Here is a 16,739-nt window from a genome sequence, read left to right as displayed (position 1 = left end):
TAATTTAGCATTAAACATTACATTACTTCCGGCTAATTCATTAGAATAAAAAAAAAAATCATGCGATCCTGTCCTGTCGGATTGATTTCCATCGGCAGTGGAGGTGATGACAACAACTCCCATAATTCAACACTCCTTCACTGCATCATCAAGCCACGCCTTATTTTGTTATTTTGTTTTAAATGTACGACCTCTAGTGGCGAAAATTACACACTGTGCCTTTAAATCCATTCAAATCTTCACAGTGTTACTTTATTGTCCTCAAACCTATTACAAAATGATTGTGAATATTCAATATTTCCAGGACATTTACTGTACACATTAACAGATTATTTGCTAAATGACGATTCACAAGGGTTTTGTAATAAAAAAAAAATGTTTACTAGATAAATATCAATACAATGTGAGTCAGGCTTCAGAAACAAAAATAGCCATCTAAATTTAGAAGACTCTCCTATGAATGCCTTCTTCTTGCGTGCTGAATGATGTCACAAATGAGTAAGATATTAATAACACACCTGTCTTGCCGAGATACACAGATCTCATCTTTCTCTCTCTCTCTCGCTATTCTTGTTGTTCTAGACGTCTCTTTTCTGTCCGCTCACACTAATAGTGCCTATGATGAGACTCGATATAAATCTGCAGTGCTGAGTCACTCTCCTGTCTTCCTTTACCCAATCTATCAGACAGATGGAGGAATAAACTGACAAAAATAAGAGGTGGAAAGACTTTGAAAAATAAAATATCTTATTGTGTTTCCCACTTTAAACACATAAAGTGTTTTTGGACCCAAGAAAGAGACAAAATGTAAGGGGAAAGACTTAGAGTATGAACTAAAAACAGCTCTGTGCAAGAGCAAGCGAGCATTCATAAAGAGAGGCAGTGATGTCACTGCATGGAGTGAGTGAGAGAGAGAGGAGAGGGGTGGGGGCGCACACTCCGCTTGCCGCCTACTGAACACACACACACACTCACACACACACACACTATCTGAGAGTTACAGCAGGCTGTTCAGAGCAGGAAAGCAACACATCCAAGCACTCAGACGTGCTGCTCACATACTCTGTCAGGGGCCGGTCATCCCTTCACTCTGAGTGAGCCCAGCATGCCCTCCAGGAGCGTGGACTGTAATATCTCCACCCTCATCGCCTGCGCGGTGGAAGTGGAGGTGTTCATCAATCGGGAGGTCAAGGTAGGGCAGGAACTTCCATTGTTTAGGTATACAGCGAAGAGTTAGCGTAACCGATTTAGAAAGACGTTACAGTAAGACTGTGTCACATTGACATCCTTCATTCTGAAGTACAAATAAAAAGGGTTATAATGTTTCGATCGTGTGCGTATGTAATTCTAGACTAGAGTGCATCATTATAAATCTCTAAAAAAGACACTTTTTTTTCACTGAAAGGCTCATCGATTGAAATTAAGTGCTTTTATTTGCCTGTTTAAATGACTTTCTGTCTAATAGTTGTTTTGCACTCATTTGGTATTGAATGAGAAAAGGTTTGCTTTGAGTCGTACACTCTCTTTCCATTCACACCGCACACCTCTCATTACAAAAAATACACTCAATCTCAGTGCATCGCCATCACACTCCTGCTCTGAAGTCTGTAACATGGTCATCTTTCACATCACAGACCCTACATGGTCAATATTGATTCCACATCCTTCATTTGGATGGATGTTTACAATGCTTCATTGCACCCTTTGGAATCAGTGGAGGAATCTATTTTAATTGAACTCTATTATACTGTACTTGGCAATTTAGTAAATATTAGGGCTCGGCAACCAGGGTTAGATCTGATGGGGCCACATATCTTTGTCCTGACAACATGTGATGACAATTTGAATGTTGTGTATCCTCATCGTGCATGGAAGGAATGTCAGTAGCGAAGGATTTTTTCTTTTATGACTATCAGAGCTCTTAAGCACTATGCATCCAGAAATAAATTGGATTTTTTTGTGTGTCTAATATCATGGAAGCATCTACAAAGGAAAAATAATGAGACAATAATTCCGTATAGCGGCAATGCAATTATCTAAAATCGAATCTGTTTTCATCACACTGAAAAAACTAGCCTAGAAATAATTTTCATAGTTTTGGTCACGTCCCCAAGAGCCACTGGTGTTACATTAAACTATGCCTTGGTGTCACACACAAACAATATTTTGTAAAGCGAAATAGTAGAGGAAGATTCTGGACTCTTTTGTCTCTGTACTACAGTATTTAGTGTTGTCTGACAAACACTGTTAAAAACATATGAAAATTGTTTAACTACCTATTTTCTGTGACAGCAGAAATGGTGTTTAAATGATGTAAACAACATTAGGGTTTCTATTTTTTTTTTTTGAAGAAGAAGAAATGATGCACTGCTCTTGCCATACAACAACCATTCATAGTCCACAAAAAGAAAGAAAAAAAATCCATAGGATTTGTGCACTAAATTGCAAGTCTTCAGAAGCTATGGCTTTGTGTGAGGAACAAACCAAAAATGTGACTTGCTAACCCTCTAACCCACTTCCAAATTTAGATTGAATTATTACTTTGAGTATTGTGCATTATACAAAGCTCAACCCTCACCCTCAAGCCATCCTACCGTCTTTTTCCAGCCAAACACAACCAAAGATAAAGGATTGGTTAACTTTAAAAAAAAACCTTTGCTGATAATTTACTCACCCCCGTGTCATCCAAGCTGTTCATGTCTTTCTTTCTTCAGTCGAAAAAAAATTAAGGTTTTTGATACGCGATGTGCGTTCGTGACTCTCCTGTTCGAAATCAAAATGAACGAATCTTTTTCCGAGTCAATTCGTTCATTTCGTTTGTTGAATGAACCCAATGACACGAAAAAAAGATTTGTTCATTTTGATGAACGAGTTCAAACAGGAGAGTCACGAACGCGCATCACAGAACAGAACAAGGCGACCATTTGAGCTTATAAAACGTAAACTTTGTTGTTGTTTTTTTTTTTTAAATGAGTGATTGTTTCGCTTGATAAGACCCTTATTCATCGTCTGGAATCATTTAAAATTTGAGTTTTCAGTATGTACTGAAACTGTCTTTTGGACCTTGAACCGTCTGGTTCCCATTGAAGTCCATTATATGGAGAAAAATCCTGGAATGTTTTCATCAAAAACCTTAATTTCTTTTCGACTGAAGAAAGAAAGACATGGGCATCTTGGATGACATGGGGGTGAGTAAATTATCAGAAAAAGTTTTTTTAAAAGTGAACTACTCCTTTAAATAACATTCGTGGGTCTTCCAAGTTTTATAATGGGAGTGAGTAGTGGCTGAGAATTTGAAGCCCAAAAAAGCATATCCATCCATCATAAAAATAATCTGTACTGCTCCAGGGGTTAATAAAAGCCTTCTGAAAAGTGAGGCAATGCATTTTTGTCAGAAAAATATCCATATATATATAACTTTAGAAACTATCACTGGCCTTTCATTTTGGGGGGAACTAACCCTTAAACAAAGAAGGTTTCATGTTGTCAAGAATATAGACTGATATCGCAATATTTTCCAGTCTCATATAATACCTCCAATGCATCCCTCCTATTCACCATTATAAGATCATGTAGTGATCTGACCCCCTGTGTCCGTCTCTTCCTGCCTCATGAGTTTCTCGTGACATGTTTCACATTGCCTGCGCTGTGACTGGGCTGAGTTTCAGCTGGGCCATAATGCTGAGTAATAGCAGGAAGAGCAGTGGGTCTTCTGGGCTTTCCACATTTATTTGCTCCTTGCTGGAACACGGCAAGTCAGGAGGTCACTTTTATTTTCTCTTGGTGCCATGGAGGTGACCTGCTTCCTCTAATAACAGCAAGAACATCTCATGCGCTGCAGCACGACTCAATTTCCGGTTCACCAAATAGGAATCCAAATATTAGATTTGTATAGTGTATTTTTTTCTTTGTTCTCAGCCTTTGTACGCTGCGAGGGAAGCCTTTTGATAGTCCTTCTGATTGTGATAAAAGACTCAAGATTATGTTTTCATCCTGGCCCCCTTTTTGTATGATGTCACAATTAAAAGACCTCATCATCTTATGTTTCAAATGAAATCATTCTCGCACTGATTGGAGATTGCTAGATCAAGCAAAAACAAATGTTCTGCAAAATTTGCATCATACGCCCGCAGCGAACAAGTATGAGACAATTATATCTGTTTGTTTACATCTCTGTATTATACTAGATCCCAGTATGCATGTAATTTAGGCTTGCAGGCTTGCCTAAGAGAAGCATTATGCTGTTTTATAGTGGTAAATCCAAAGAGTTATATTTAACCGAGGTCAAAGTTGAGGAAAATGAGCTTGAGAGGATCTGGCCTGGATCTGTACAAGATGAATAGTCTCTCTCCATGCAAAGAAAAACTCACCTATTTCTCCTCCCCCTTCTGAGGCTAATTCATCTCCCAGCAAGGAAAGGATCTGGTCTTGATTAAAAGCAGGGGACTGTTAAACTTGACATTCATTTCAGGATTAATCTTAAGGTTAGGCTCAGTTTGCGTTTTCGCCTCTTCCACCCTCCATTAAGACCGTTTTCAAGCCCCAGCGTGAACAGTAAACACACGGTTTGGCCAAGGAACAGCTGTAATTTCTTAAATGCCCACATGCCTAACACACTATCCTCAAAAACGAGTGGAAAAGCGTAGAACCTCGTTTTTTTTTTCTCCTTGATGTAAGGCCAATCATTCCATTCTAATGGAGTCTCCAGCCATATCTGCTGTTTACATTTTTGTATTGTCATCTGACATGGCATATTGTCATTGGCAGGAAAGCAACTATGTGAAGTTAAGTGAGGTGTCACTGGGCTAATGCGTGTTATTTTTAGCATCTCTCTTATCCTTGATGGACTTTTTATCTGTCTAAGCAAAAAGCTATCAACCGAGTGTGCCGTCGCGCAGTAATTTCATGCTTTAGTGGGCTGAGATCATACAGCGGCCTAGACGTCACCACAGGCTGTTTATAAACTAACATGGCTGCTTGGCTGCTTCCAAAACAAAGGATTTTTCCCTTTCTTACTTATATAATTCAGCCTGATTGGTCCTTTGACGCTCCACTCTCACCTAAAATGGACATGTTCTTGAGAAGGTCAGGTAAATTTGTTCCACTGACGTCCGAATCAAAAATGTAGACTGATCTCATGAAATTGCGATTCGTATTTCCATTTTTGGGGTGCTATCAAGACGCATAATCATTTTGCAAAGGCTGTTGACTTAACGTTACATTAATGTATATAAATATATGACGTACCCCAACACCGTCCCTAAACCTACCCATCACTCGGGTTAATAGCATTTATGAGTCTTCCCCTACCATCCTAGGAAAAAAAATATCACTCCCCAGATGTAGATCTACATTTTGCTTCGTTTCGCTCGGACATTTAACGGCGTGTACATACACGCGGAATCACTCGGACATTATTGGCGTAGGCATACACATGGATACACGCAGATAGGTCAAAATGCGTATAGATAACACGCCACTTTATGTTTACGCAAAAGTCATGATGTCTGCAATATGTCTGTTTTTCTTGCACAAGCTCATAGCAAATTACCTAATGTTTTCTAGCTACCTCCGGTTCTGGAGATTAAAGCGGAGGAAAACCGAGGAAAACGGGATTATGGCAGAGTCTTCAAAATGTACTGTCCTCCCATCTTTGAACCGAAACGTACATACGTTTAGATGTAATTTTATATATAATTATGTTTATTTAATATAATTTTAAAAAGAAGCATAAACACAACGAGGGGTGTCTGTTTTTTTCCGTTTTTGTGACTAACGTTTCTTTAGTATAACCATGGAGTATAAAATTCAATATAAATTCTCGGTATTGCATTGGACTCTACGATCGGCGGAAGTTATCGAGCATCCTTACACCTTCACCGGAAATACCGCCGTGCATAGAGCCCATATAGGCTACTAAACAATACTTCTCATTTATTTTGACCATACTGCAACAAAATTTTGAAGGTAGAGTCCGAAAATGTAAATTCTGTCATTATTTACCATTATTTATCAATCTAAACCATGACATAAAAGAAGATATTTTGAAGAATCTTTCAACTGTTTTTGTCGTCAAACAAAATCGAACCCCCATTGACTTCCACTGTATAGTTAATAAACTGAGACAATCTTCAAAATATAAGATTTTCCATAAATTCATAGGAGAAAGATTAAAATTTTCCAAGTTCCATAGAAGAAAGCCACACAGATTTGGAACGACATGATAGTGAGAAAATAATGACTATGTTCATTTTTGGGTGAACCATCCCTTGAAAGATTGGCAATCAACATCAACTGATACTAAAAATTAAAGATATCTATTAAAGACATCTATAATACATTAAAAAAAAACACAAAATAGTGCTTTAGTCAGAGCAGTCACCATCTTCCACAAGCTAAGTAAGCTGTGATGGAAGTACAGTCATTTCATTTGTTGAGTCACCTGGGATTGTGCTAAAAGAAACTTTGATGTATGGCACTCACAACCTTTAGTTTTAGTTTGAATTGAATTAAATATAGTGTTTACTAATGTCAAAGGGGATGCTTTCATTTTGGTCCACAAATCAGAAGACTTTACACAAAAATTAGTTTGAGAAATTCATATTTTTAATGCATCAAGGGCTAGAATTACTAAACAGGGTAAATTAGCGTGAGAGAGCAATTTTCCAAGTGGAAAATTCTGTGCGGTATCGTACAGACACAGCCGGATACTTTCCATAATGACCAACACAATCTACCATGAGCAGCGCAAATTAGCATCTGGTTTAAGACATGTTTATTTTTGGGTGTTAAATAATGCCGCAAAAAACAGTAAACTGAAGAGCACAAACCTTTGTAAATCACCGTGCATGATTCATTCAAATACACTCCTCACATCAATTGCAATAAAGTCACCTGCAAAAAATAACTGTCCATGCCTTTTTCAGCTCAAATTCTTCACTGCATGTCTTTAGTGAATCCTTTAACACCAAAAGAGGTTGGCGCAAGCTATTATTAAATCTGGCCCCAAGTTGGTAAAAATACAATGTATTGATTTCTCAGTGTCATAAAATGTAAAAACGGCCCGTTTTCACAGACAGGATTTAGATTGAGCAAGGATTAGGCCTTCGTTCAATTTGGACATTTAAGTAGTTTTTTATAAACATGCCTTAGAAAAACACATTACTGCTGTGTGCATCTTGAGACCAAACAACAGCACTGCCATATTATAAGATAATGTGAAACCGGGGTATTGTATTTGTATTCAGAGCTTCATAGCCATAGTGACTTTGTCTTGACAACTTTACTATACCAGCAAGTACCAGATGGTATCAATGTTCATTTCCACCACCTTAAATGAGGGCACTTAAAGCCAAACTGTTGTTGCTGTTTTTAAACGTGTTTCAAGGTGATGGCAAATGAAGAGCAGACCTGTCGATTTGCTAATGTCCAATAGACCACTTGGAGTTCGAAAATAGAAAAATATAGAGTGGGGAGAGGAGAGGGATGTTAGATCTGTGCCATTGATTGAACCAAAAGCAGCATAATACACAGATTTCTATGCATTCAGTTGAGGACAAATGCATTCAGTACCACTGATATTCAGACAAAGTACTGATACTTTCTAGAGAATTTGAAATGTTTCTGCCAGTCTGCTGTCTTTCTCTGCACTTGCCAACTTTCCCTGCAACCAATCAAAGTTAAATATTTGGATCTTGTTTTGAAAGAAACCTAGATGATACACAACAGTATCATGAAGAAATGCAACAATGGCATGTTTGTCTCTGCACAAATAATCTATTAGCAGTCAAAAAATTTTCAGCATGCAATTTAAAATGAAATCCAATTAGCTAGTAGTTAGTCGGACATGTGTGTGTGTGTGTTGAATCTACTGAGAATGGAAAATCTACTAAGTGCTGGTGTTTTGAAAATGGTAATTATATAAATATAACATTCCACAGATCCTTTTATGATTAGATAGAGTAATATTTTTAGAATGCCAGTGGCAAAATATTCCACTGCACATAACCCCTGCCTGCATCCTCCTCCCTTCATCTCAGTGTCCATATTTGTAAAGGAATGTCATTTATTTCCACTACAAATAATTTGCTTTGAAATGTACGCTGAAGGCTCTCAAAAAGGAACATAACACCATGTGACCCCTTGTAATAAAGTACAGTCATACTTAAGCTATATTTATCGGTTTAAAATATTTATTCTATTTGTTTATTACTTTGTATATTTGGCCTCATACTCACTAGGCACAAAGTGATACTCATAACCTCAGTGTTTCCATTTATTTGTGTTTACATCTGTTTATTTTCTAAATACATTACATGGCTGTGATGGCTAGATGTTGTATATTTTTGGTGTTAATAAAACTAGTGCAAAGTGCCCGTGCAAAATCATTTTTTTTGTGTATTTTTGGTTATTGTTGGTTTGGTGTGTTTGAGTGCTCATTGTTACAATAGACAGCCTAAGTCCCTCCCCTTCCGGACGACCACCATGGGACCTTATTTCGGAAAAATATTGAATGGTAGTCAATGGCGAGAGACAACAAATATTTTGATCTCGTTTGAATTATGCCCTGAATTACACATATGATGTTTGTCAATTTAAAAGATACATTTTAAAGTAAAGAAAGTCGCAGTTTGATGTAAAACCGTTGAGGTATAAGACTGTTAAAATACGTAATTACAAAGACTACAAACCCCAAAGGTGCACATTTTCTCTCAATGAATGAAGCTAACTTTACTGAGGCTAATGTCTGTCATTGTTTCTATAGTCTTACGTTATAATCGTAATGTTACGCCGTCATACCTGATTGTTTTGTACCAAACTGCACACACACGAGCAGCGGATCTCACTCGTTGTTTCGCTTCCCGGGATATGTAGTTCATAGAGCGATTTTCACATTAAACTAAATGTTACTCTTCTGTTTTATGACAAACTGCGACGTTTTTGACTTTCAGAATTATCTTTTAAATTGACAAACATCATATGTGTAATTGAGGGCACAGTTCAGACGGAATAAAAAGATAAGCTGTCTCTCGCCATTGACTACCATTCATATTTTTTTCTGAAATAAGGTCCCATGAGCCGGAAGCGGAGGGGCGGGACTTAGGCTCTCTATTGCACTGCAAAACTTCAGTGACTTTTTTTATTTGTGCATATAGAATACAGACATAATGGCATACAATAAATGTGGAAAACTGAACTACACGATTCAGGGTACACAGTGAACTCCACAAAAACGCTACGCGCTATGATGGCCGTGAATAAAATATAGTAATCAGAAGTAAACTAATGTTTAGCGATATCTTTTGCATATCTAATCCAAACAACGTCAAACTCGGCACTGCACTTACTCGTGCCCGTAGCAAGACACTTGTCAAGTTTTCAACGGTTCGAGAGACATGCGAAAACAGACAGACACACAGACGTTTCTATAATTTATAGATAGATAATAATCACTACTATTGTTCATACTTGGGGTTAGTGATTTTATCAACCCTAAGGGCCCTATCTTGCACCCGGCGCAAATGACTTTGTACACTGACCCATGTATCATTCCTATTTTGCACCCGCGCTAAGCGGAAAATTCTAGGGAATGAACTTGCGCTCCCTGAGCGGGTCGGCGCAAAAAGGAGCCGTGTTTCGCCGCAAACAATCCCTGGTGCTATTTTGCAGTTCCAGAAAACAATTGCGCCACTGACCAGAAAAAAAATTGTCTAATAGTCTCAGTGGCGCGTTGCGTGTACATTCAGATGCTATTTTAAGTGCACATGCTTGGCCATAATACAGAGTGAACAACGCACATACACTGTAGATGATTCTCTCATCAACACGGATGCATTTTACTTTTTGCAAATGATACATTATTATAAGAACAAATAATTAAACACGAGGGAAATCATTGTTGTGTCCATGACGATGGCAAAAATATTTACACATTTACCCAAAATTATTATATGCATGTTTAACAGAAGCTTATTTGGGTGGGTTTGTCCCATCCCCAATGTCCCTTCTCTTTCTTTTACGGCCCTGACAAGATTATCGATCTCCTCAGCTGTGAACTGATTGTGATGCGCGCCTGGTAAATGCGCCGTTAGAAGAATTGGGCCATGGAACAAGCGCACCTCGTTCATCACGCTCTTAAAGGGAATTTGATATGACGCTCTTATTGGTTTGTTTCCGTTACGCCCAAACCACACCTATGAATAATGAAGCTACTTCAGACCAACCCCTTTTAAACTTGCGTCAGGCGCAAGAGTCACTTATCCCGCCGGTAAAATAGCAACAGCGCCCAAGACCCGCTCACAAAGTTACTTGCGCTTCGCGCTTTATACTTGCGTTTCAGATCGTTAAAATAGGGCCCTATGTTTTAACCTTCTGCTTGGTAAACTTACTGCATTGTTTGTGCTATGATCATGAATTATAACTCCAATTGTGCATGGCTGCATTTCCCAAAATCAATAAACCTGATAGTTGTGAACAAACCTTGACGCTGTTTACAGTCCATTGTGCCACTGAAAATTCAGCTCATATTTGAAAAACCATTTCTCACAACAAAAATTGGGAAATGTCTGACCAAGGGAGGCTAATAAAGCTAGTTAAGATGCCCGATAGGGACACCAGCATCCACAACACAATATATGCTGATGAGCAGTATTGCTGTGACGTTAGTGAATGATCTCATTTCAAGGTGCAGTGGATCAGACGAATGTGCTTTGATCTGCATTTCACACACCATCAAGTTTTCGTTAGATAATTCGCTCTGGGTACACTTGACATCTTGCAAAACTTCAGGAAAGTGCTGAGTCACAAACCTGGAGTATAGAAAATGTGCACATACCTAACGGACTGGACTGTTCTGGTGTCACCTGTCATCGCTGAGTCACTCAGAATCGGCCCAGCTGTCACTGCTGATACACACCTCACGTCCTGGCACACGGCGGACACGACACATCCACAGCTGTCATCTCCGGGGACATTCACTTTTGGCTCTGAAATGAAGGAATATGCTGGAGGTTTTTCAGATTGTGACAGGATACAAGATGTTTGGCGAATTGACGCTGTGAAAGAGAACTGGCTCAGCTATCCATCTGTTTCTTCAGGAGAACCAGCGAGCAGCTCGAATCCTTCATCTTCCCCTGTCTCTAGACATTTTTATAGAGCACATTCACTATTTCCTGATGCTAAAAAATGACTTGTTTAGATTCTATGTGTTGGGAAGAATTGAACAGAATCTCTAGCGGCAACAAATTGTACACTTATCACAGAGCAATCCCTTAAAGCAGGAGTCTCAAACTCAAGTTACTTGAGACAATTTGATTTGCATGCAGGGTTTTAAGTACACTGTAAAAAAAAAAAAAAAAAAAAAAAACATTTTCAAGATTTGCTATCACAACATTTTTTTCTTTTGTCAAATCAACTTAAATAATGTATTTAGTTCAGATAACTTAGTATTTCGAGTTTCTGATGATTAAATTAATCTTTCATTGTATTAACTCAACTTTTCCAGTTCAATCAACTTAAAATTTTAAGGCAACCAGATTACTTACTTTAAGTTAAACCAACAATATATTTTTTTTTTTTTACAGTAAACTATTCACACCTGAAGGGCTGTATGATTCAGCCACCAGGAAGTATTTTATATATAGCAACTTACAATTGCTATACATGTCAGAGATTGCACGCCTCTGGAGCAACTAGGGGTTAAGTGTCTTGCTCAGAGACACATTGGTGTCTCACAGTGGATTCGAACCCGGGTCTCTTACACCAAAGGCATGTGTCTTATCCACTGCACAATCACCACCCAATATGGGGATCAAACCAGAAACTTTTGCTTTTTTAGTCACAAACCTTAAATTCTACATGTATTAACGTGCATCACACCATCCACAGTTTATGTGATACTGATTTCACATCCACAATCTCTACCCCATTTTTTTTTTTGATACAAAGTAAGTTTGTCTCTTGGGCCACACATCTACTTTCCCATGCCATGTTAGGTATAAAAGTTTCTCATTTTAAATTATTGTTTGTCATCACACTGAAGTGTTTCACCAGCGGTTGGCTAGAAGTTTAGGGCATATTTGAGGGATTTCATGTTGAATACCTATTTTTGGTGTACACAATAGCCTCACTTCCAAGTGCTTATGTGCAATGCCTTTAAAAGGCAAAGCAAACCCAACACTGAGACATTAACCATTTTAACAGGTCTCTGAAAATAATGCAATTAAATACCTCACTAAGCTGAACAATCAAATCAGGAATGTGATAGCCTATGCACATTTGATGGCGTTCTTTTGGAAAATACTAATAGGTCTAAGGTGTTTCTATTCCAGCAATCCTGTTTCAGATGCTACCCTAAAGGAGTTTCATAACAGCATGTTTTTACTTATTTAGTAAGCTATTTGAAAAGCTTAAAGCTATCCCTTTAAAGGCCACTATCCCTTTAAGTCCTCATGGTGAAGGTTAGAATACATTTGATTTGGGAAAATCCTCTCTTTAACACATTAGGCTGAAAGTGTTGAAGGCTGCTCAGGCCCAGCAGGACTGATTACTGAACTGAGAGACAAGCTGCAGATAGAATTGCTTTCATCAGTTCCTCTCCTGCCCAGGAAATGAATATAAAGTGTCATACCAGATTCAGCCAATCTGTCTCTGGAACAGGGTCCAGTTCTGGATGAGCCGATTGGATGTTTTGCGAGGCGGGCCTAGTCCAAAAACTGCTCTGTCTCATAAAGAATACAATGACATTCATCCTGTCAGCGACATGCAGACATTTATTGGCTATCATTCTGTCGTGGCCCTGATGAGATTGATATTGGTGGAACAGCTCTTGCTTGTTTCTGGCACAGTAAAGAAGCATTCCTGCGAAGAAACTTTCTCTGCCCTCTGTTAAGACATGAATTATTCATGTTTTGACATTTGCCAGTGAACAGAATTGAAATATTCGTCTCTTGTTAATATACCTTGTTTATTTTCTGTCTTTCAGGAAATGTTCGAAGCGCTCTTCCTTGCGTACGATGAGGGTGTGACGTTCCAGCAGTTTAAGAGCTTCCGACGTGTACGGATCAATTTCAGTAACCCCAAAGCAGCAGCCAGTGCTAGAATAGAGCTGCACGAGACACCTTTCAGAGGAAAGAAACTCAAACTCTACTTTGCCCAGGTGAGAAGAGGTAGTTAGTTGCATATAATACAACAACAACAAAACACAAACTTAGCATTTGCCAAGTGATAGTCACTTCTCTGACACACTATTACAATGCCATGAACATTAATAAATGGATGGATGGATGGATAAAGAACCAGAGCAACAGATTAAACAATAGAACTAAGGATGGATGGATGGATGGATGGATGGATAAATAACCACAGAGCAACAGATAAAACAATAGAACTAATGATAGATAGATAGATAGATAGATAGATAGATAGATAGATAGATAGATAGATAGATAGATAGATAGATAGATAGATAGATAGATAGATAGATAGATAGATAGATAGATAGATAGATAAAGAACCACAGAGCAACAGATAAAACAATAGAACTAACGATGGATGGATGGATGGATGGATGAAGAACCACAGAACAACAGATAAAACAATAGAACTAACGATGGATGGATGGATGGATGGATGGATGGATGGATGAAGAACCACAGAACAACAGATAAAACAATAGAACTAACGATGGATGGATGGATGGATGGATGAAGAACCACAGAACAACAGATAAAACAATAGAACTAATGATGGATGGATGGATAAAGAACCATAGAGCAACAGATAAAACAATAGAACTAATGATAGATAGATGATAGATAGATAGATAGATAGATAGATAGATAGATAGATAGATAGATAGATAGATAGATAGATAGATAGATAGATAGATAGATAGATAGATAGATAGATAGATAGATAGATAGATAGATAGATAAAGAACCACAGAGCAACAGATAAAACAATAGAACTAAGGATGGATGGATGGATGGATGGATAAAGAACCACAGAGCAACAGATAAAACAATAGAACTAAGGATGGATGGATGGATGGATGGATAAAGAAAAACATAGCAACAGATTAAACAATAGAACTAAGGATGGATGGATGGATGGATGGATGGATGAAGAACCACAGAACAACAGATAAAACAATAGAACTAATGATGGATGGATGGATGGATAAAGAACCACAGAGCAACAGATAAAACAATAGAACTAAGGATGGATGGATGGATGGATGGATGGATGGATAAAGAAAAACATAGCAACAGATTAAACAATAGAACTAAGGATGGATGGATGGATGGATGGATGGATGGATGGATGGATGGATGGATGGATAAAGAACCATAGAGCAACAGATAAAACAATAGAACTAATGATAGATAGATAGATAGATAGATAGATAGATAGATAGATAGATAGATAGATAGATAGATAGATAGATAGATAGATAGATAGATAAAGAACCATAGAGCAACAGATAAAACAATAGAACTAACGATGGATGGATGGATGGATGGATGGATGGATAAAGAACCACAGAGCAACAGATAAAACAATAGAACTAATGATAGATAGATAGATAGATAGATAGATAGATAGATAGATAGATAGATAGATAGATAGATAGATAGATAGATAGATAGATACTGTAGATAGATAGATAGATAGAATAGATAGAACTAACGATGGATGGATAGACAGATAAAGAACCACAGAGCAACAGAAAAAAACAACAGAACTAACGATGGATAGATAGCTAGATAGATGGATAGAGAACCATAGAGCAACAGAATAGATAGATGGATGGATGGATGGATGGATGGATGGAGAATCATAGAGCAACAGATAAAACAATAGAACTAACGATGGATGGATGGATGGATGGATAGATAGATAGATAGATAGATAGATAGATAGATAGATAGATATATAACCATAGAGCAACAGATAAAACAATAGAACTAACGATAGATATATTGAATAAATGTTATGTGGAGTGCGGCCCTTGTTCGATTTTGCCAGATCTTTGTTTAGAATGCTGTTCTTGCATAATGTTCTCAGATTTTAAACATATAGTACATATTTGTGAATAGTTACTTGAGAAACATCTGGCTAGATCTCCAGTCAGGTCTGGGTTCGACTGAATCCTGGCTGGACTAACACACTCTCTGGCTCTCAGGTGCAGAAACCAGCATCCGAAGGAGACAATTTGCACCTGGCTCCTCCCCAGCCCTCGAAACAGTTCCTCATCTCCCCTCCTGGCTCACCTCCAGTCGGCTGGCAACAGATTGACGAGACCACACCGGTTATTAACTACGACCTGCTGTATGCAGTTGCCAAGCTTGGCCCAGGTCAGTCACAACTCGCGCTCAATCTTTGTTTTAAGGCATCATTATCTCTGTGCATCATGTGCTAGTATGAAAGGTCTACACCTGAACAGTCTTGCATACTGAGATATCACGTAGCATGCTACAAATCCTTATCCTCTCAAATCAAGCACATCCATTACTCACTCGGTGATCCGTTGTCTTAAATTGTCCCCTTCACTGCAGTGCAGGTGATTACTGTACATCCACCATCCTGCTCCTAATCAATGCGCGTTCTTCAGCCGACCTTCAAGGGTGTGTGTGCGCGCGAGTCCCGCTGTGCCCTGATGAGCAGTTACTGTAGTCAGTGCTTGTGGAGCTGTAATGTGTTTTGATTAAAGCTGCCGTATAGATGCTTCTGTTTATCTGGGTGTTTGACAATGCAGACAGGAGGCTGTGTTTGGTATGGACCACACACACTTCCATACAGTGGGCCTGTGAGTGCCCTTGCTCTCCTGGGAACAGCTCAGCCATCTCGGAGTAAATAAGCACATTACGAAGCACCTCTGGGTGACCTTTTTCAGTGTCTCTTTCCTATTAATGTGTATCTCCAGTTCCCAATTAACAAGCTACCGTGAATTTTCTGTGGATTTTTTTATAGCATCATGTATTAAATTACAAATGGATACTGTTCTTCCATAACATCTTTGTCCTTTGTCTTTCCGTTGTCCGCAAAAAAACACTGTGGTGGAACTACAGTATGAGATGAAATGATAATTGACTCTGTGCACGAGAAAAATGCTAACTTCCGCCTTGAGGGCGGATGTTGGGTACTTCGGTTCCGGTTGCCGTTGTTTACATCCTACATCAGTGGACCGGCTATCGAAAGCTTAGCTATCTAAATATATTTGTCTAAAACTATGTTTGTTTGTTCATTGTCAAGTCAACCAACACAGTTTTCACTCATATTTGGGTGGAGCCAGGCGCTGCTGCATTGTGAAAAGTAAACGATATTTCACATTTTGTCACCGCACCCAAGCAGTCGCTATACAGAGTGGAGCGTTGCGCATCCATGACAACTAGAAGGAAGTTTTTAGGCTACTAATTATTTATTATATTATACCCTTTAACCAGGAGAAGCCCCTGGGTTTAGAACCTATTTTGCAAGGGAGACCTGTTTAGAAATATGTGTGAACAGCCTAATATGTGTTAAAGGAGCAATGTGTGATTTTTAGCGACATCTAGTGGTTCGGTTGCGAGTTTGCACCAGGTTTGCACTAAGGGCTCAGCCCACTGCTCACCCCTCCCTTTCGAAGAAGCTACGGTTGCTAAAACGGGACAAACATCTCGTCGGCTGAGACAGCAGAGAATAGCCAGAGTAAGCCAAGAGTGTGTAACATTGTCACTGTTTCTGTACCACAGTCCATT

The 16,739-nt window shown here is 38.6% G+C and overlaps 1 protein-coding gene across 2 annotated transcripts in view; it reads left to right on the top strand.

Annotated features, from left to right (window-relative positions):
- rcan2 (regulator of calcineurin 2) overlaps positions 1–16,739 on the top strand; it is a 72,820-nt gene that overhangs the window by 43,735 nt on the left and 12,346 nt on the right. The window contains exons 1-3 of one of the 2 annotated variants that reach the window (XM_039692939.2): positions 966–1,192; positions 12,983–13,156; positions 15,185–15,356. In XM_039692939.2, coding sequence (XP_039548873.2) covers positions 1,106–1,192; positions 12,983–13,156; positions 15,185–15,356 — 433 coding nt within the window. In that variant the 5' untranslated portion in view covers positions 966–1,105. Of the gene's footprint in view, positions 1–965; positions 1,193–12,982; positions 13,157–15,184; positions 15,357–16,739 lie in introns of those variants that run through there. The other variant, XM_039692938.2, reaches the window with a different exon arrangement.

Source organism: Pimephales promelas, chromosome 13 (assembly GCF_988280905.1).
Source record: "Pimephales promelas chromosome 13, fPimPro1.hap1.1, whole genome shotgun sequence".
In the NCBI taxonomy this organism is placed as follows: domain Eukaryota; kingdom Metazoa; phylum Chordata; class Actinopteri; order Cypriniformes; family Leuciscidae; genus Pimephales; species Pimephales promelas.
This window is presented reverse-complemented; position numbering and strand designations above follow the sequence as displayed.